This window comes from Oncorhynchus mykiss, chromosome 17 (genome assembly GCF_057628025.1).
Source record: "Oncorhynchus mykiss isolate SJ-2025 chromosome 17, ASM5762802v1, whole genome shotgun sequence".
In the NCBI taxonomy this organism is placed as follows: domain Eukaryota; kingdom Metazoa; phylum Chordata; class Actinopteri; order Salmoniformes; family Salmonidae; genus Oncorhynchus; species Oncorhynchus mykiss.
In genome coordinates this window covers 69462501-69480499 of record NC_143038.1, presented here as the reverse complement: position 1 = coordinate 69480499, position 17999 = coordinate 69462501, and the positions used below count along the sequence as shown (strand labels likewise).

At 49.8% G+C, this 17999-nt stretch overlaps 1 protein-coding gene across 10 annotated transcripts in view; it reads right to left on the bottom strand.

Moving 5' to 3' along the window:
- The window catches only part of LOC110493284 (R3H domain-containing protein 2), a 91716-nt gene that overhangs the window by 60720 nt on the left and 12997 nt on the right, over positions 1 to 17999 (bottom strand). For 9 of the 10 annotated variants that reach the window (XM_090206440.1, XM_036950842.2, XM_036950844.2 and 6 more), the window contains exons 2-3: positions 698 to 958; positions 374 to 582 (exon numbers count right to left, since the gene is read on the bottom strand). In XM_090206440.1, the coding sequence (XP_090062566.1) occupies positions 374 to 550 (177 nt within the window). In that variant the 5' untranslated portion in view covers positions 551 to 582; positions 698 to 958. Of the gene's footprint in view, positions 1 to 373; positions 583 to 697; positions 959 to 3577; positions 3686 to 17999 lie in introns of those variants that run through there. The other variant, XM_090206441.1, reaches the window with a different exon arrangement.

Genomic DNA, 17999 nt, shown 5'->3' with positions numbered 1-17999 from the left:
CATCCCGTTGTTTTATTTTGAGCATGTCTGTAAAAAATATATATATAATATAATATAATATATGCCTTGTCATTACAATATAAAATGTCTGAATATGTTCAAATCTAGACAGACACAGAATTCACAGACATTTTATTCTCTAGTGTAGTAGAACGATTCCTTCAAAAACTTTTCTGGAAATTACAACCCTGCAGTGCCGAGGAGGCCATCATCTCTGCCGAATCATCTCTCCTTTCTCCTGAAGTGTGTACTCGTTTACGACTCATCACAAATGTAAAAGCATCACTTCCATTAAGGGAAGTGAAGAATTCCACAATTTGGGAGAAAAGAGAGATGATTGGGAAGCAACCACATTCCCGTTGAGGTCAGTTACCTGTGAGTCCTGTGTGACGCTCTCCTCTGCCTCCATGCCCTCCCCGGTGCCCCAAGTGCCCTCCTGTCCCGGGAAAGGTTCAGGGGATGGGGAGTGCTTCCTCCTCGAGTCATCATTGAGTGGTCTACTACTTCCACCCTCCGTCTGAATGTCCTCCCCAGCCAGGCTCACGGACATCTTCTCAAGGGAGGGTAGGAGGACTCAAGAGACTGTTAAAGAAGACAAGCGGTTCAGAGGCTGTACAGGTTGAGGTTATGACCTGGGCTGAAGAAAACTAAAAGAACCCTAAACACGGTAGGAGTCGAGAAATACAGTGAACTGTACCTGACGAGGAGATCAGCTGTTCTGTGCCGATTCCTTACGGAGTGTGTCCCCAGGAGAGGGCTCTACAGAGGAGGACTGGGCCGCTCCACTGGGCGAGGGTATTCCATAGCGCGCTCCATATAAGGGGGGTGGGGAGAAAACAGCCGAGACGGGGAAGAGACGCCAGGTGAGTGGGTCTATATGTCCGTCCTTCCGTCAATATATCCGCCCGTGCGTCTCAGTGCAGCAGCTGGTTGATGAGAGCTCCTCCAGCCAGGACCGCTGGGGATAAGAGAAAGGTAGAATGACGTCACAACACAGTGATTCTCTGACGGGGTCTGACTCACGGCTCAAAGCGTGGGAGGACAGAGCTACCGGGCTGGCTGTGGAAGTAGGAATTCAGTCAGTGCATTAATGAACACTTGCGGACCTGGGTTGAAATAGGACTTTGTTTTTTTGTTCAGAAACTTTGCAACGGCTTACTGACAGAGTAGAGACGGCGTGTTTCTGTCTCCCGCTCACTCGTTAACAACACGGAGCTGATGAAAACATGACGGCATACTGCACCTTCAGGACAAGTGGCGCAAGACAAACACGCCAGAGCAAGACAGACAAACAGGACGCAGTGTTGAGTAACACGGTTCTCAGCAGTTTAACACAATTTCCTCGAAAGGCATCAGGAAGCTGTGTGTGTGTGTGTGTGTGTGTGTGTGTGTGAGAGAGAGTGTGTGTGAGAGAGAGATGCAGAGAGGAGAGGAGGCTGTATGGCAGGCAGGGATTCCCGAAGCAGGGGAAGACCCAGGCACAGCAAGGATGTCATCACTGAGACAGCAGCACCACATCAATGACCAGGGCACCCACACACACACACACCCACACACACACACACACCCCCACACACACACAACCACCCACAAACATAACCACCCAACTGCACTCAGCTCTGAAGAGGCAAATAGTATGTAAAAAAAAACATTGCAAATAACTTACAGCTGTTCTTGATTGAGCTTGCCTGTAGCAATGGAACCAATAGACACGTCCCCGAAGTGCAAACCACACCCACTTTTGACCTGGCACTCCAGGCAAGGCTAAAGAAAATTCTCAAATGATTTGTAATATTTCAAATAGCATATGAACCCAAGTTTGAAAGACAGACAGACAGACAGACAGAGACAGAGACAGAGACAGACAGACAGACAGACAGACAGACAGACAGACAGACAGACAGACAGACAGACAGCAGACAGACAGCAGACAGACAGAGCCTGCTGATTCACTGAGGGTTATTTAGTGCAGCTATTGACTCCCTGTCCTTCCGTTTAATTTAGCCTTTTTTGTTGTTGGTCGTAGCAGGTCAGGGATCTAAGCAATAGTTAGTACCAGATGTCAGGAGAGAAAACAGCTGACTGGGGTGTGGGGGTGTATGCTATAATATAGGCTTCTGTAAGCTATAGGGAAACAATGTAGCTGCTAGTTATCATTTATACACTGCAGCTGTAATCACATGGCCATTTAGCAGGTTGAATTTTATAATGGAGAGGATAGATGTGTGTGTACTGCAGAAACTGAATGAAAGATGAAGGTAAATGGTAATGTAGCACAGTAGAGAGAGAGAGAGAGAGAGAGAGAGAGAGAGAGAGAGAGAGAGAGAGAGAGAGAGACAGAGAGACAGAGAGACAGAGACACAGAGACACAGAGACACAGAGAGACACAGAGAGACACAGAGAGACACAGAGAGACACAGAGAGACACAGAGAGACAGAGAGAGAGAGAGAGAGAGAGAGGAATAGAGAGAGCTGTGAGGAACGGAGAGAGGCAGAGAGGGTTAGAGGCAGAGAGAGGGGGATAGAGAGAGAGGGATAGAGAGAGAGGGATAGAGAGAGTGTCAGAGAGAGCGGGATAGAGAGAGAGGGATAGAGAGGCAGAGAGCGAGAGGAACAGAGAGGGAGAGCTGTGAGGAAGAGAGAGAGGCAGAGAGGGACGGAGAGAGGGTTAGAGGCAGAGAGAGGGGGATAGAGAGAGAGAGGGAAAGAGAGAGAGGGATAGAGAGAGAGGGATAGAGAGGCAGAGAGCGAGAGGAACAGAGAGAGGGAGAGCTGTGAGGAAGAGCGAGAGAGGGATAAAGAGGAAGAGAGAGAGAGAAAAATAGAAAGGAAAGATGAATGAGTCAGAGCTGAGCAGAGAGGGGGAGGATGACGTCAGCAGGCAGAGCATTAAGAGGACACATTGAAAGAGGAAGAGAGAGAGGAATAGGGAGTGGGTGAAGACAGAAAAGAGGAGGGGCAGAGTAGGGGTATCCTCTATGACAGAGAAGAGAAAAAGAGAGAGAGAGTGTGTAGAGGGTCAAGATTGAAAAAGGGAGGGGGAGAAAGAGAGACACAGAGAGACGGACAGAGATAGCAGAGCTGCTGACCATAATCACCCCGCCCCTGTTCATTATAAAGACAGAGGAGAGAGAAAGAAAGACACAGAGAGGGAGAGAGGGGATCCTTTCAATCCATTATTGATGAGTGCTGGAATGTGGGCGGGAGGAGAGAGAAAGAAAGATACCGGTATGGAGAAAGAGAGAGAAAGAGAGGGACAGGGGAACCTTTCTCCAAGTCATCCTTCACAGCAGCAGGTCATCAAAGAGAACAAAAATAAACTCACTTCTCTCCATTCATTCATTCAAATTTGAATCATTTTTTAAAAAAGATGACTACCGCAACTATTTCCAGCCACACTTGTCAATGAACGTTCATTATGAATAGAGTGTCAGGAGTCAGGACAAGTCCTCCTAACACTGTCTGTTATCACGACACTAGTATTACAGATGACTGTTTATCTGCTACCCGCAGAGGAGGGACTCGAAGCATGCCGCATTCACTCATGTCCACAAGTCTTTACATTCAACACAATTACCTGCCCTGCAGTGGGTTTTGGGCTCCATGTGATGCAAATGTTGTCACCTGGGACGACTCTATGACAAAGGAAATAGAGTGTAACGTGGTTAGTCTCCTTCAGAAGTATGCTGGATGGATTGGAGGCTACCTCTCAAAGAAAAAAGAAAATAAAAAAAATGTCAAAAGAACCACAGGAAATTGGTCCCGTTCCCATTATAGACCTTACGTCATTTCTGCCCTTCTTCTAGTTTGGGAAGGGGGAGCAGAGAGAGCGACACGGCAGAGGGAGCAGGAGAGAGACATTTTTTTTTAATCAATGATGAAACAGACGGTGCTGCCATGCGATTGGCCGAGTCCTCCACCAATGGGAGGCCCAGCTCCATGGCAACAGGCTCTGTCACCAAGAGAAAACCAGAAAGCTCCCTCAACACCCCCATCTCTCTGTAGCACCCCCCCTTCCTGCCTGGCGAACCAAACACACACACACCTCTCTCTCTTACTGTAGCACCCCCCTTCATGTAGAACCCAAAAACACACACACACCTCTCTCACTGTAGCGCCACTCTTCATGTAGAACCCCAAAACACACACACACACACACCTCTCTCACTGTAGCGCCCCCCCTTCATGTAGAACCCAAACACACACCTCTCTCACTGTGGCGCCCCCCTTCATGTAGAACCCAAACACACACACACACACCTCTCACTGTAGCGCCCCCCTTCATGTAGAACCCAAACACACACAACTCTCAGTATCACCCTTTTTCCTTCACCAATTACCTAGCTCTGCAGATTTAAGGAGCTCAACTCACAATCTCTCTCTCTCTCACACACACACACACACACACACACACACACACACACACACACACACACACACACACACACACACACACACACACACACACACACACACACACACACACAAAATTATCTGGGTTACAAAACACCAGCACACACGGAAAGTGATCCAATTCATAAACATTCTAGTGAAGAGTACAGATGGATGACTCCTTCACACACTACTCTGTTCTGTGTTGTGTCGTGTCGGGAATAGTCTCAGCAGATCGGTTTCAGGTGACCCCTGAACTAAGCAGATTGAGGAGCAGACGCACACTGAGACAGAGAGGCCTGAGGAGCTAACTAGTGAACGAGGACAGACAGGGAGGTGGACCACACTTCCTGGGGCTCTACACTCACATATGATCAGCTAGAAGCCAGCGACTCAGACCAGCGACTGAGTCACATCTCAAAAAATCATTCACCAAATGTTACAGAAATATTTCCCCAAATATCGCCAGTTAAAATACATGGCACTTAGCGTCACTGATGAGCATTTATGCCTCTGCTACATCAGACCGGCTACAGGCAGAGGTCTGGCCACGAGGTCATCTTCGCTGTTAAAGTATTCCTGATAACGATATAGATGTATTGATGTTTTCAGAGTCCAGGAGGACAACTGATGAGATTAGGATCTCTAGGACAGGTCTCTCCTTTTTCACTTGTTCATTGTAATGACGCTGTCTTGTACTGTGGGGACTAATGTTGCTTCCCTGTGTCTGGTCTGTATTCCACCAGGGAACACTTTAGTGTGTTATCCCCTGGGTTGTACTCGGTGCACCCAATTTTTACCCAATAAATCAAAATCACGAAGGTAGTTAATATTGGCCTCAGTGCAGGTGGTCCAGGCAGGTAGCAAACCAACAGTTGTAGACAGGAAACACTGTGCTCCATTACTGCAACAAATTGAGCCATCCATCCAATCTGAACCACCTATCATGTGAGCAATGCCCAGTCCCTCCCTCCCTCCCAGCTACCTCCATCCCTCCCTACCACCCAGCTACCTCCATCCCTCCCAGCACCCAGCTACCTCCCTCCCTCCCTCCCTAACACCCAGCTACCTCCATCCCTCCCTACCACCCAGCTACCTCCCTCCCTACCTACCACCCAGCTACATACATCCCTCCATCCCTCCCTCCCACCCAGCTACTTCAATCCCTCCCTCCCTACCACCCAGCTACTTCCATCCCTCCCTAACACCCAGCTACCTCCATCCCTCCCTACCACCCAGCTAACTCCATCCCTCCATACCACCCAGCTAACTCCATCCCTCCATACCACCCAGCTACCTCCATCCCTCCCTACCTACCACCCAGCTACCTCCATCCCTCCATCCCTCCCTACCACCCAGCTACTTCAATCCCTCCCTCCCTACCACCCAGCTACTTCCATCCCTCCCTACCACCCAGCTAACTCCATCCCTCCATACCACCCAGCTAACTCCATCCCTCCATACCACCCAGCTAACTCCATCCCTCCATACCACCCAGCTAACTCCATCCCTCCCTACCACCCAGCTAACTCCATCCCTCCATACCACCCAGATACCTCCATCCCTCCCTACCACCCAGCTAACTCCATCCCTCCCTACCACCCAGCTACCTCCATCCCTCCCTACCACCCAGCTACCTCCATCCCTCCCAGCACCCAGCTACCTCCATCCCTCCCTCCCTACCAGCTACCTCCATCCCTCCCTACCACCCAGCTAACTCCATCCCTCCCTCCCTACCAGCTACCTCCATCCCTCCCTACCACCCAGCTAACTCCATCCCTCCCTCCCTACCAGCTACCTCCATCCCTCCCAGCACCCAGCTACCTCCATCCCTCCCAGCACCCAGCTACCTCCATCCCTCCCAGCACCCAGCTACTTCCATCCCTCCCAGCACCCAGCTACCTCCATCCCTCCCAGCACCCAGCTACTTCCATCCCTCCCAGCACCCAGCTACCTCCATCCCTCCCAGCACCCAGCTACTTCCATCCCTCCCAGCACCCAGCTACTTCCATCCCTCCCAGCACCCAGCTACTTCCATCCCTCCCAGCACCCAGCTACTTCCATCCCTCCCAGCACCCAGCTACTTCCATCCCTCCCAGCACCCAGCTACTTCCATCCCTCCCAGCACCCAGCTACTTCCATCCCTCCCAGCACCCAGCTACTTCCATCCCTCCCAGCACCCAGCTACCTCCATCCCTCCCAGCACCCAGCTACCTCCATCCCTCCCAGCACCCAGCTACCTCCATCCCTCCCTACCACCCAGCTACCTCCATCCCTCCCTACCAGCACCCAGCTACCTCCATCCCTCCCTACCAGCACCCAGCTACCTCCATCCCTCCCTACCAGCACCCAGCTACCTCCATCCCTCCCTACCACCCAGCTACCTCCATCCCTACCAGCACCCAGCTACCTCCATCCCTCCCTACCACCCAGCTACCTCCATCCCAGCTACCTCCATCCCTCCCTCCCTCCCTCCCAGCTACCTCCATCCCTCCCTCACAGCACCCAACTACCTCCATTCCTCCCTCCCAGCATCTAGCTACCTCATCCCTCCCTCCCTCCCAGCACCTAGCAACCTCATCCCTCCCTCCCTCCCTCCCAGCACCCAGCTACCTCAATCCCTCCCAGCACCCAGCTAACTCCAACCCTCCCTCCCTACCATCCAGCTACCTCCATCCCTCCCTCCCTCCCAGCTACCTCCACCCCACCCTCCCTCCCAGCTACCTCCATTCCTCCCTCCCAGCACCTAGCTACCTCCATTCCTCCCCCCAGCCCCCAGCTTCCTACATCCCTCCCAGCACCCAGCTAACTCCATCCCTCCCTCCCTACCATCCAGCTACCTCCCTCCCTCCCTCCATCCCAGCTACTTCCACCCCTCCCTCCCTCCCAGCTACCTCCCTCCCTCCCAGCACCCAGCTACCTCCATCCCTCCCTCCCAGCACCCAGCTCCCTCCATCCCTCCCAGCACCCAGCTACCTCCATCGCTCCCTCCATCCCAGCTACCTCCATCCCAGCTACGTCCATCCGTCCCAGCACCCAGCTACCTCCATCCCTCCCTCCCTCCCAGCTACCTCCATCCCTCCCTCACAGCACCCAGCTACCTCCATTCCTCCCTCCCAGCACATAGCTACCTCAACCCTCCCTCCCAGCACCCAGCTAACGCCAGCCCTCCCTCCCTCCCAGCTACCTCTAGCTGTTCCAAAGTCAACTATACTGTGTGGTGTTTTAGGCTGAAAACCGTCTGCCCTGAAGTCTACAATAGATCAGTGTCATCAGTCAAGCTGTCGGATGGACACGAGGTTATACTGTATGATTGAGGTTATACTGTATGATTGATGATAGAGAGCGAGAGAGAGAAGACAGGCTATGTGCACACTGCCCACAAAATGAGGTGGAAACTGAGCTGCACTTCTTAACTTCCTGCCAAATGTATGACCATATTAGAGACACGTATTTCCCTCAGATTACACAGATACACAAATAATTTGAAAACAAACCCTTGTCTAGTACCCACCAACCTACAGCCAGCCAGGAGACAGTGGAGAGAGAGCAGGGCAACCAGCCAGGAGACAGTGGAGAGAGAGCAGGGCAGCCAGCCAGGAGACAGTGGAGAGAGAGAGCAGGGCAACCAGCCAGGAGACAGTGGAGAGAGAGAGCAGGGCAACCAGCCAGGAGACAGTGGAGAGAGAGAGCAGGGCAACCAGCCAGGAGACAGTGGAGAGAGAGAGCAGGGCAACCAGACAGGAGACAGTGGAGAGAGAGAGCAGGGCTACCAGCCAGGAGACAGTGGAGAGAGAGAGCAGGGCAACCAGCCAGGAGACAGTGGAGAGAGAGAGCAGGGCAACCAGCCAGGAGACAGTGGAGAGAGAGAGCAGGGCAACCAGCCAGGAGACAGTGGAGAGAGAGCAGGGCAACCAGCCTAGAGACAGTGGAGAGAGGAGGGCAACCAGCCAGGAGACAGTGGAGAGAGGAGGGCAACCAGCCAGGAGACAGTGGAGAGAGAGAGCAGGGCAACCAGCCAGGAGACAGTGGAGAGAGAGAGCAGGGCAACCAGCCAGGAGACAGTGGAGAGAGAGAGCAGGGCAACCAGCCAGGAGACAGTGGCGAGAGAGCAGGGCTAACAGCCAGGAGACAGTGGAGAGAGAGAGAGCAGGGCAACCAGCCAGGAGACAGTGGAAAGAGAGCAGGGCAACCAGCCAGGAGACAGTGGAAAGAGGGATCAGGGCAACCAGCCAGGAGACAGTGGAGAGAGAGAGCAGGGAAACCAGCCAGGAGACAGTGGAGAGAGAGAGCAGGGAAACCAGCCAGGAGACAGTGGAGAGAGAGAGCAGGGAAACCAGCCAGGAGACAGTGGAGAGAGAGAGCAGGGAAACCAGCCAGGAGACAGTGGAGAGAGAGAGCAGGGCAACCAGCCAGGAGACAGTGGAGAGAGGAGGGCAACCAGCCAGGAGACAGTGGAGAGAGAGAGCAGAGCAACCAGCCAGGACACAGTGGAGAGAGAGAGCAGGGCAACCAGCCAGGAGACAGTGGAGAGAGAGAGCAGGGCAACCAGCCAGGAGACAGTGGAGAGAGAGAGCAGGGCAACCAGCCAGGAGACAGTGGCGAGAGAGCAGGGCTACCAGCCAGGAGACAGTGGAGAGAGAGAGAGCAGGGCAACCAGCCAGGAGACAGTGGAAAGAGAGCAGGGCAACCAGCCAGGAGACAGTGGAGAGAGAGAGCAGGGCAACCAGCCAGGAGACAGTGGAGAGAGAGAGCAGGGCAACCAGCCAGGAGACAGTGGAGAGAGAGAGCAGGGCAACCAGCCAGGAGACAGTGGAGAGAGAGAGCAGGGCAACCAGACAGAAGACAGTGGAGAGAGAGAGAGCAGGGAAACCAGCCAGGAGACAGTGGAGAGAGAGAGCAGGGCAACCAGCCAGGAGACAGTGGAGAGAGGAGGGCAACCAGCCAGGAGACAGTGGAGAGAGAGAGCAGGGAAACCAGCCAGGAGACAGTGGAGAGAGAGAGCAGGGAAACCAGCCAGGAGACAGTGGAGAGAGAGAGCAGGGCAACCAGCCTGGAGACAGTGGAGAGAGAGAGCAGGGCAACCAGCCAGGAGACAGTGGATAGAGAGCAGAGCTACCAGCCAGGAGACAGTGGAGAGAGCAGGGCAGCCAGCTCAAAAACAACAGAGCAACAAACAGAAAGACCAGCAGCCTTCCCACCTGACAAATACAGACCCTTCAAATCCCTCAGCACACCCACGAGCAGGCAGACACACAGCACACCCACAGACAGCCCTTAGGTCACAGTCACACACAGAGAAGGAGCAGTGCAACATTAACACACCAGCTCTCATCTGACAGACTCACTAGAGACGGAGCTGTAGTGGAGCAGGTTGAGAGCTTCATGTTCCTCGGTGTCCACATCACTAAGGATCTATCATGGTCCACACACACCAACACAGTTGTGAAGAGGGCACGACAACGCCTCTTCCCCCCCAGGAGAATGAAAAGATTTGGCATGGGTCCTCAGATCCTTACAAAGTTCTACAGCTGCACCATTGAGAGCATCTTGACTGGCTGCATCACCGCCTGGTATGGCACCTGCTCAGCATCCATAAGGCGCTACAGAGGGTAGTTCTATCTCAAGGCCATCAGACTGTTAAACAGCCAACACAAACATTGAATGGCTGCTGCCAACACACTGACTGAACTCCAGCCACTTTAATAATGGGAATTGATGGAAATTGATGTAAAATATATCACCAGCCACTTTAAACAATGCTACTTAATATAATGTTTACATACCCTACATTACTCATCTCATATGTATATACTGTACTCTATATCATATACTGCATCTTTATGTAATACATGTATCACTAGCCACTTTAAACTATGCCACTTTGTTTACATACCCTACATTACTCATCTCATATGTATATACTGTACTCAATACCATCTACTGCATCTTGCCTATGCCGTTCTGTACCATCACTCATTCATATCTTTATGTACATATTCTTTATCCCTTTACACTTGTGTGTATAAGGTAGTAGTTTTGGAATTGTTCAGGTTAGATTACTCATTGGTTATTACTGCATTGTCGGAACTAGAAGCACAAGCATTTCGCTACACTCGCATTAACATCTGCTAACCATGTGTATGTGACAAATAACATTTGATTTGATTTAATTAGTGCGTACGGCCCAGTACATCACTGGGGCCAAGCTTTCTGCCATCCAGGACCAATATACCAGGCGGTGTCAGAGGAAGGCCCTATAGAGGGTGGTACGTACGGCCCAGTACATCACTGGGGCCAAGCTTTCTGCCATCCAGGACCAATATACCAGGCGGTGTCAGAGGAAGGCCCTATAGAGGGTGGTACGTACGGCCCAGTACATCACTGGGGCCAAGCTTTCTGCCATCCAGGACCTCTATACCAGTCAGAGGAAGGCCCTAAAAAGCTCCGTCTCGCTACGACTCGAGCGATACCTCTCCGTCTCGCTACGACTCGAGCGATACCTCTCAGTCTCGTTACGACTCGAGCGATACCTCTCCGTCTCGTTACGACTCGAGCGATACCTCTCCGCCTCGCTACGACTCGAGGGATACCTCTCCGCCTCGCTACGACTCGAGCGATACCTCTCCGCCTCGCTACGACTCGAGCGATACCTCTCCGCCTCGCTACGACTCGAGCGATACCTCTCCGCCTCGCTACGACTCGAGCGATACCTCTCCGTCTCGCTACGACTCGAGCGATACCTCTCCGTCTCGCTACGACTCGAGCGATACCTCTCCGTCTCGCTACGACTCGAGCGATACCTCTCCGTCTCGCTACGACTCGAGCGATACCTCTCCGTCTCGTTACGACTCGAGCGATACCTCTCCGTCTCGTTACGACTCAAGCGATACCTCTCCGTCTCGTTACGATTCGAGCGATACCTCTCCGTCTCGTTACGACTCGAGCGATACCTCTCCGTCTCGTTACGACTCGAGCGATACCTCTCCGTCTCGTTACGACTCGAGCGATACCTCTCCCTCCATCCATTCTAGCAGCAGGATACACGGAGAATGGAACAGCTGGATAGGGTAAACCACTCGAGTAGCACAAAACAGAATATAACGTTGTAACGCAATGTCATGTGTACAGCATAAAAACCTGAATCACTATACTGAGAACTTGGTCATTTCGTAAAGGACGTGACGTGTTTGTGTTTTTTTATGTAGGTGTTTTTGGAGCCGTTGCTCGTGTTTGTCCGCGGCCCCCATACAGCAGGACCAGCAATAAGGAAGTGTATCGCGAGTGGGGTAAGTTTCTCAAAAACAAGTGTAATGGCAAAAACAAAAAAACTGTCTTGACACTTCTAGAAGATTCTATTTACATAAAAAAAAATACAGATTTGGTTTAAAATAGGTAAACTTGTCCTTTAATTAGACAGTGGTGCTGGTGTAGACGTCACCTAGAGCCCTGTGCCAGATCATGATCACGTCTCTGACCTGACAGCAGTAACAGGACAACCTCTCACTGAGAACAGCCATCTGCTCTCACCTAGCCTAGCTGTTGCAACACTCCTCCCTACTCCCTTCTCCCCTCTCCTCCAAGCCCAGCCTGCACCTCCTCTCCCCTCTCCTCCAAGCCCAGCCTGCACCTCCTCTCCCCTCTCCTCCAAGCCCAGCCTGCACCTCCTCTCCCCTCTCCTCCAAGCCCAGCCTGCACCTCCTCTCCCCTCTCCTCCTCCTTTTTCTCCAAGCCCAGTCTACTACACCTCTCCCATCTCTCCTCCGTTTTCTCCTAAACCAGTATGCTCTACTTTCTTCCCTCACTTCTCATCCCCCCCCCCATCCTGCTCTCAAACAAAATGCTACTGAGAAAACTCCCACTCTCCTCCCAAGCAGCCATGATCATGGTGGGTGAGGCGCGGCAACAGAAAAGACAGAAGGGATTCTAGTTAGGTGTTCTAATTGGCCCATTATATAGACTACTTTACACCAGAAAGTAGCAGATTTGCACAACAGCAATATGAGACAAAGTGTCTATCATTTAATGGTTAATGGAAACGTATAATGTAACAGTAATGGGTAATGGTAATGCATATTGTAACTGTAATGGGTAATGGTAATGCATATTGTAACAGTAATGGGTAATGGCAATGCATATTGTAAGAATAATGGGTAATGGAAATGTATATTGTAACAATAATGGGTAATGCTCATGTATATCGTAACAATAATGGGTAATGTATATTGTAACTGTAATGGGTAATGGTCATGTATATTGTAACTGTAATGGGTAATGGTAATGTATATTGTAACTGTAATGGTAATGTATATTGTAACTGTAATGGTAATGTATATTGTAACTGTAATGGGTAATGGCAATGTATAATGTAACAATAATGGGTAATGGTTATGCATATTTTAACAATAATGTGCATTGCTAATGTATATTGTAACAGTAATGGTAATGTATATTATAACAATAATGGGTAATGTATAATGTAACAGTAATGGGTAATGGTAATGTATAGTGTAACAGTAATGGGTAATGGTAATGTATAGTGTAATAGTAATGGTAATGTATATTGTAACAATAATTGCTAATGTATAGTGTAACAATAATGGGTAATGTATATTGTAACAATAATGGGTAATGTATAGTGTAACAATAATGGGTAATGTATATTGTAACAATAATGGGTAATGTATAGTGTAACGGTAATGGGTAATGGTAATGTATAGTGTAACAGTAATGGGTAATGGTAATGTATAGTGTAATAGTAATGGTAATGTATATTGTAACAATAATTGCTAATGTATAGTGTAACAATAATGGGTAATGTATATTGTAACAATAATGGGTAATGTATATTGTAACAGTAATGGGTAATGCATATTGTAACAGTAATGGGTAATGGTAATGTATATCGTAACAATAATGGGTAATGTATAGTGTAACAGTAATGGGTAATGGTAATGTATAGTGTAACAGTAATGGGTAATGGTAATGTATATCGTAACAATAATGGGTAATGGTAATGTATATTGTAACAGTAATGGGTAATGGTAATGTATATCGTAACAGTAATGGGTAATGGTAATGTATATCGTAACAATAATTGGTAATGTATAGTGTTACAATAATGGGTAACGGTAATGTATATTGTAACAGTAATGGGTAATGGTAATGTATATCGTAACAATAATGGGTAATGGTAATGTATATTGTAACAGTAATGGGTAATGGTAATGTATATCGTAACAGTAATGGGTAATGGTAATGTATATCGTAACAATAATTGGTAATGTATAGTGTTACAATAATGGGTAACGGTAATGTATATTGTAAAAATAATGGTTAATGGTAATGTATATTGTATTCCTGCTTATTATTTCTGGTGTGAATACGAATAGGATGGCTTAGGCATAGGTTGTGTTGTGTTGCTCATTCCCCCTCATACTACCCTCCAGTGACCTTCCTTCCCCTCCCCCTATCACTACCTTACTACCTCCAGTGACCTCCCCTATCACTACCTTACTACCTCCAGTGACCTCCCCTATCTCTTCCTTCCAACTCGTGACCTCCCCTATCACTACCTTACTACCTCCAGTGACCTCCCCTATCACTACCTTACTACCTCCAGTGACCTCCCCAATCACTACCTTACTACCTCCAGTGACCTCCCCTATCACTACCTTCCAACTCCAGTGACCTCCCCTCCCCAATCACTACCTTACTACCTCCAGTGACCTCCCCTATCACTACCTTACTACCTTCAGTGACCTCCCCTATCACTACCTTACTACCTCCAGTGACCTCCCCTATCACTACCTTCCAACTCCAGTGACCTCCCCTATCACTACCTTACTACCTCCAGTGACCTCCCCTATCTCTACCTTCCAACTCTTGACCTCCCCTATCACTACCTTACTACCTCCAGTGACATCCCCTATCTCTACCTTCCAACTCGTGACCTCCCCTATCACTACCTTACTACCTCCAGTGACCTCCCCTATCACTACCTTACTACCTCCAGTGACCTCCCCTATCACTACCTTACTACCTCCAGTGACCTCCCCTATCACTACCTTACTACCTCCAGTGACCTCCCCTATCTCTACCTTCCAACTCCAGTGACCTCCCCTCTCCAATCACTAGCTTACTACCTCCAGTGACCTCCCCTCCCCGATCACTACCTTACTACCTCCAGTGACCTCCCCTATCTCTACCTTCCAACTCCAGTGACCTCCCCTCCCCAATCACTACCTTACTACCTCCAGTGACCTCCCCTCCCCTATCACTACCTTACTACCTCCAGTGACCTCCCCTATTACTACCTTCCAACTCCAGTGACCTCCCCTATCACTACCTTACTACCTCCAGTGACCTCCCCTATCACTACCTTACTACCTCCAGTGACCTCCCCTATCACTACCTTACTACCTCCAGTGACCTCCCCTCCCCGATCACTACCTTACTACCTCCAGTGACCTCCCCTATCTCTACCTTCCAACTCCAGTGACCTCCCCTCCCCAATCACTACATTACTACATTACTACATAGTGACCTCCCCTCCCCAATCACTACCTTACTACCTCCAGTGAACTCCCCTATCACTACCTTACTACCTCCAGTTACCTCCCCTCCCCTGTGGACATTTGACTTGCTGCTGCTGCTTCTCAAACATCTGGTTGTTGTTAAATTCTTCTGTAAATAGAAATGACTATTGTCCCGTAGCACTCACTGTCATCATGAAGTGCTTTGTTGAGAGCCTAGTCAAGGATCGCATCACCTCCACCCTACCTGATACCCTAGACCCACTGACGATGCAATCACCATCGCACTGCCCTGTCCCATCTGGACAAGAGGGATACCTATGTAATAATGCTGTTCATTGACTACAGCTCAGCCTTAAACACCATAGTACCATCCAAGCTCAACATCAAGCTCAGGGCCTTGGATTTGAACCCCGTCCTGTGCAACTGGGTCCTGGACTTCCTGATGGGCCGCCCCAAGGTGGTGAAGGTAGGCAACAACACCTCCACTACGCTAATCCTCAACACAGGGGCTCCACAAGGGTGCGTGATCTGCCCCATCCTGTGCTCCCTGTTCACCCATGACTGCGTGGCCACACACGCCTCCAACTCAATCATCAAGCTTGCAGACAACACAACAGACCTGATTACCAAAAACGACAAGACAGCCTACAGGGAGGTGATGAGGTCCCTGGCAGAGTGGTGCCAGGAAAATAACCTCTCCCTCAACGTCAACAAAACGAAGGAGCTGGTCGTGGACTTCAGGAGACAGCAGAGGGAGCCACGCCCCTATCCACATCGACGGGACCGCAGTGGAGAAGGTGAAAAGCTTCAAGTTCCTTGCCATACACATCACTGATGATCTGAAATGGTTCACCCACAGACAGTGTGGTGAAGAAGGCGCAACAGCACCTCCTCAGGAGGCTGAAGAAATTTGGCTTGGCCCCTAAGACCCTATCAAACTTTTACAGGTGCACAATTGAGAGCATCCTGTCAGGTGGAAACACAGCTCTGGAGAGCCCGCAACCACAGGGCTCTCCAGAGGGTGGTGTGGTCTGCCTAACGCGTCATTGGGGGCACACAGCCCGCCCTCCATGACACCTACAGCACCAGTTGTCACAGGAAGGCCAAAAAGATAATCAAGGACATCAACGACGTGAGCCACGGCCTGTTCACCCCATTATCATCCAGAAGGCGAGGTCAGTACAGGTGCATCAAAGCTGGAACCGAGAGACTGAAAAACAGCTTCTATCTCAAGGTCATCAGACTGTTAAATAGCCATCACTAGCCCACTTCCACCCGGTTACTCAACCCTGCACCTGAGAGGCTGCTGCCCTATTTACATAAGACTTGGAAACACTGGCCACTTTAATCATGTTTACATGCTGTATTATATTTTACTGTAAACTCAGCAAAAAAAGAAACGTCCTCTCACTGTCAACTGTGTTTATTTTCAGCAAACTTAAATATGTGTAAATATTTGTATGAACATAACAAGATTCAACAACTTATACATAAACTGAATAAGTTCCACAGACATGTGACTAACAGAAATTGAATAATGTGTCCCTTCAAAATCAAAAGTAACAGTCAGTATCTGGTGTGGCCACCAGCTGCATTAAGTACTGCAGTGCATCTCCTCCTCGTGGACTGCACCTGATTTGCCAGTTCTTGCTTCTTGCTTCCACCAAGGCACCTGCAAGTTCCCGGACATTTCTGAGAGGAAAGGCCATAGCCCTTACCTTCCGATCCAACAGGTTCCAGACGTGCTCAATGGGATTGGGATCCAGGCTCGTCGCTGGCAATGGCAGAACACGGACATTCCTGTCTTGCAGGAAATCACCCACAGAACGAGCAGTATGGCTGGTGGCATTGTCATGCTGGAGGGTCATGTCAGGATGAGCCTGCAGGAAGGGTACCACATGAGGGAGGAGGATGTCTTCCCTGTAACTCACAGCGTTGAGATTGTCTGCAATGACAGCAAGCTCAGTCCGATGATGCTGTGACACAACGCCCCAGACCATGACGGACCCTCCACCTCCAAGTCGATCCCGCTCCAGAGTACAGGCCTCGTTGTAACGCTCACTCCTTCAACGATAAACGCGAATCCGACCATCACCCCTGGTGAGACAAAACCGCGACTCGTCAGTGAAGAGCACCTTTTGCCAGTCCTGTCTGGTCCAGCGACGGTGGGTTTGTGCCCATAGGCGACGTTGTTGCCGATGATGTCTGGTGAGGACCTGCCTTTACAATAGGCCTACAAGCACTCAGTCCAGCCTCCCTCAGCCTATTGCGGACAGTCTGAGCACTGATGGAGGGATTGTGCGTTCCTGGTGTAACTCGGGCAGTTGTTGCCATCCTGTACCTGTCCCGCAGGTGTGGTGTTCGGATGTACCGATCCTGTGCAGGTGTTGTTACACGTGGTCTGCCACAGCGAGGACGATCAGCTGTCTGTCCTGTCTCCCTGTAGCGCTGTCTTAGGCAGTACGGACATAGCAATTTATTGCCCTGGCCACATCTGTAATCCACATGCCTGCTTGCAGCATGCCTAAGGCACGTTCACGCAGATGAACAGGGACCCTGGGCATCTTTCTTTTGGTGTTTTTCAGAGTCAGTAGAAAGGCCTCTTTAGTGTCCTAAGTTTTCATAACTGTGACTTTCATTGCCTACCGTCTGTAAGCTGTTAGTTTCGTAAAGACCGTTCCACAGGTGCACGTTCATTAATTGTTTATGGGTCATTGAACAAGCATGGGAAACAGAGTTTAAACCCTTTACAATGAAGATCTGTGAAGTTATTTGGATTTTAACAAATTATCTTTGACAGACAAGAGGGAGATGTAAGAGATGGGAGAATATGGAGGGAAGTGGTTTATATTCAAATGTTTAACTGCTGTATGTGGTTATGAAGGCTATAGCTTAGGCTACTTCCATTTGCAGTCCATTATAATATACAATATTTTGTATATCTTTGTTTTACCAAGCGTAAAATTAATCAAATTAATATTACAATACCCATTTAATTATGGATACAAATGGGCTATAAAATTAACCAGAGCAGGGAAAACCCCACGTTTCAACATCAACAAATAGAAC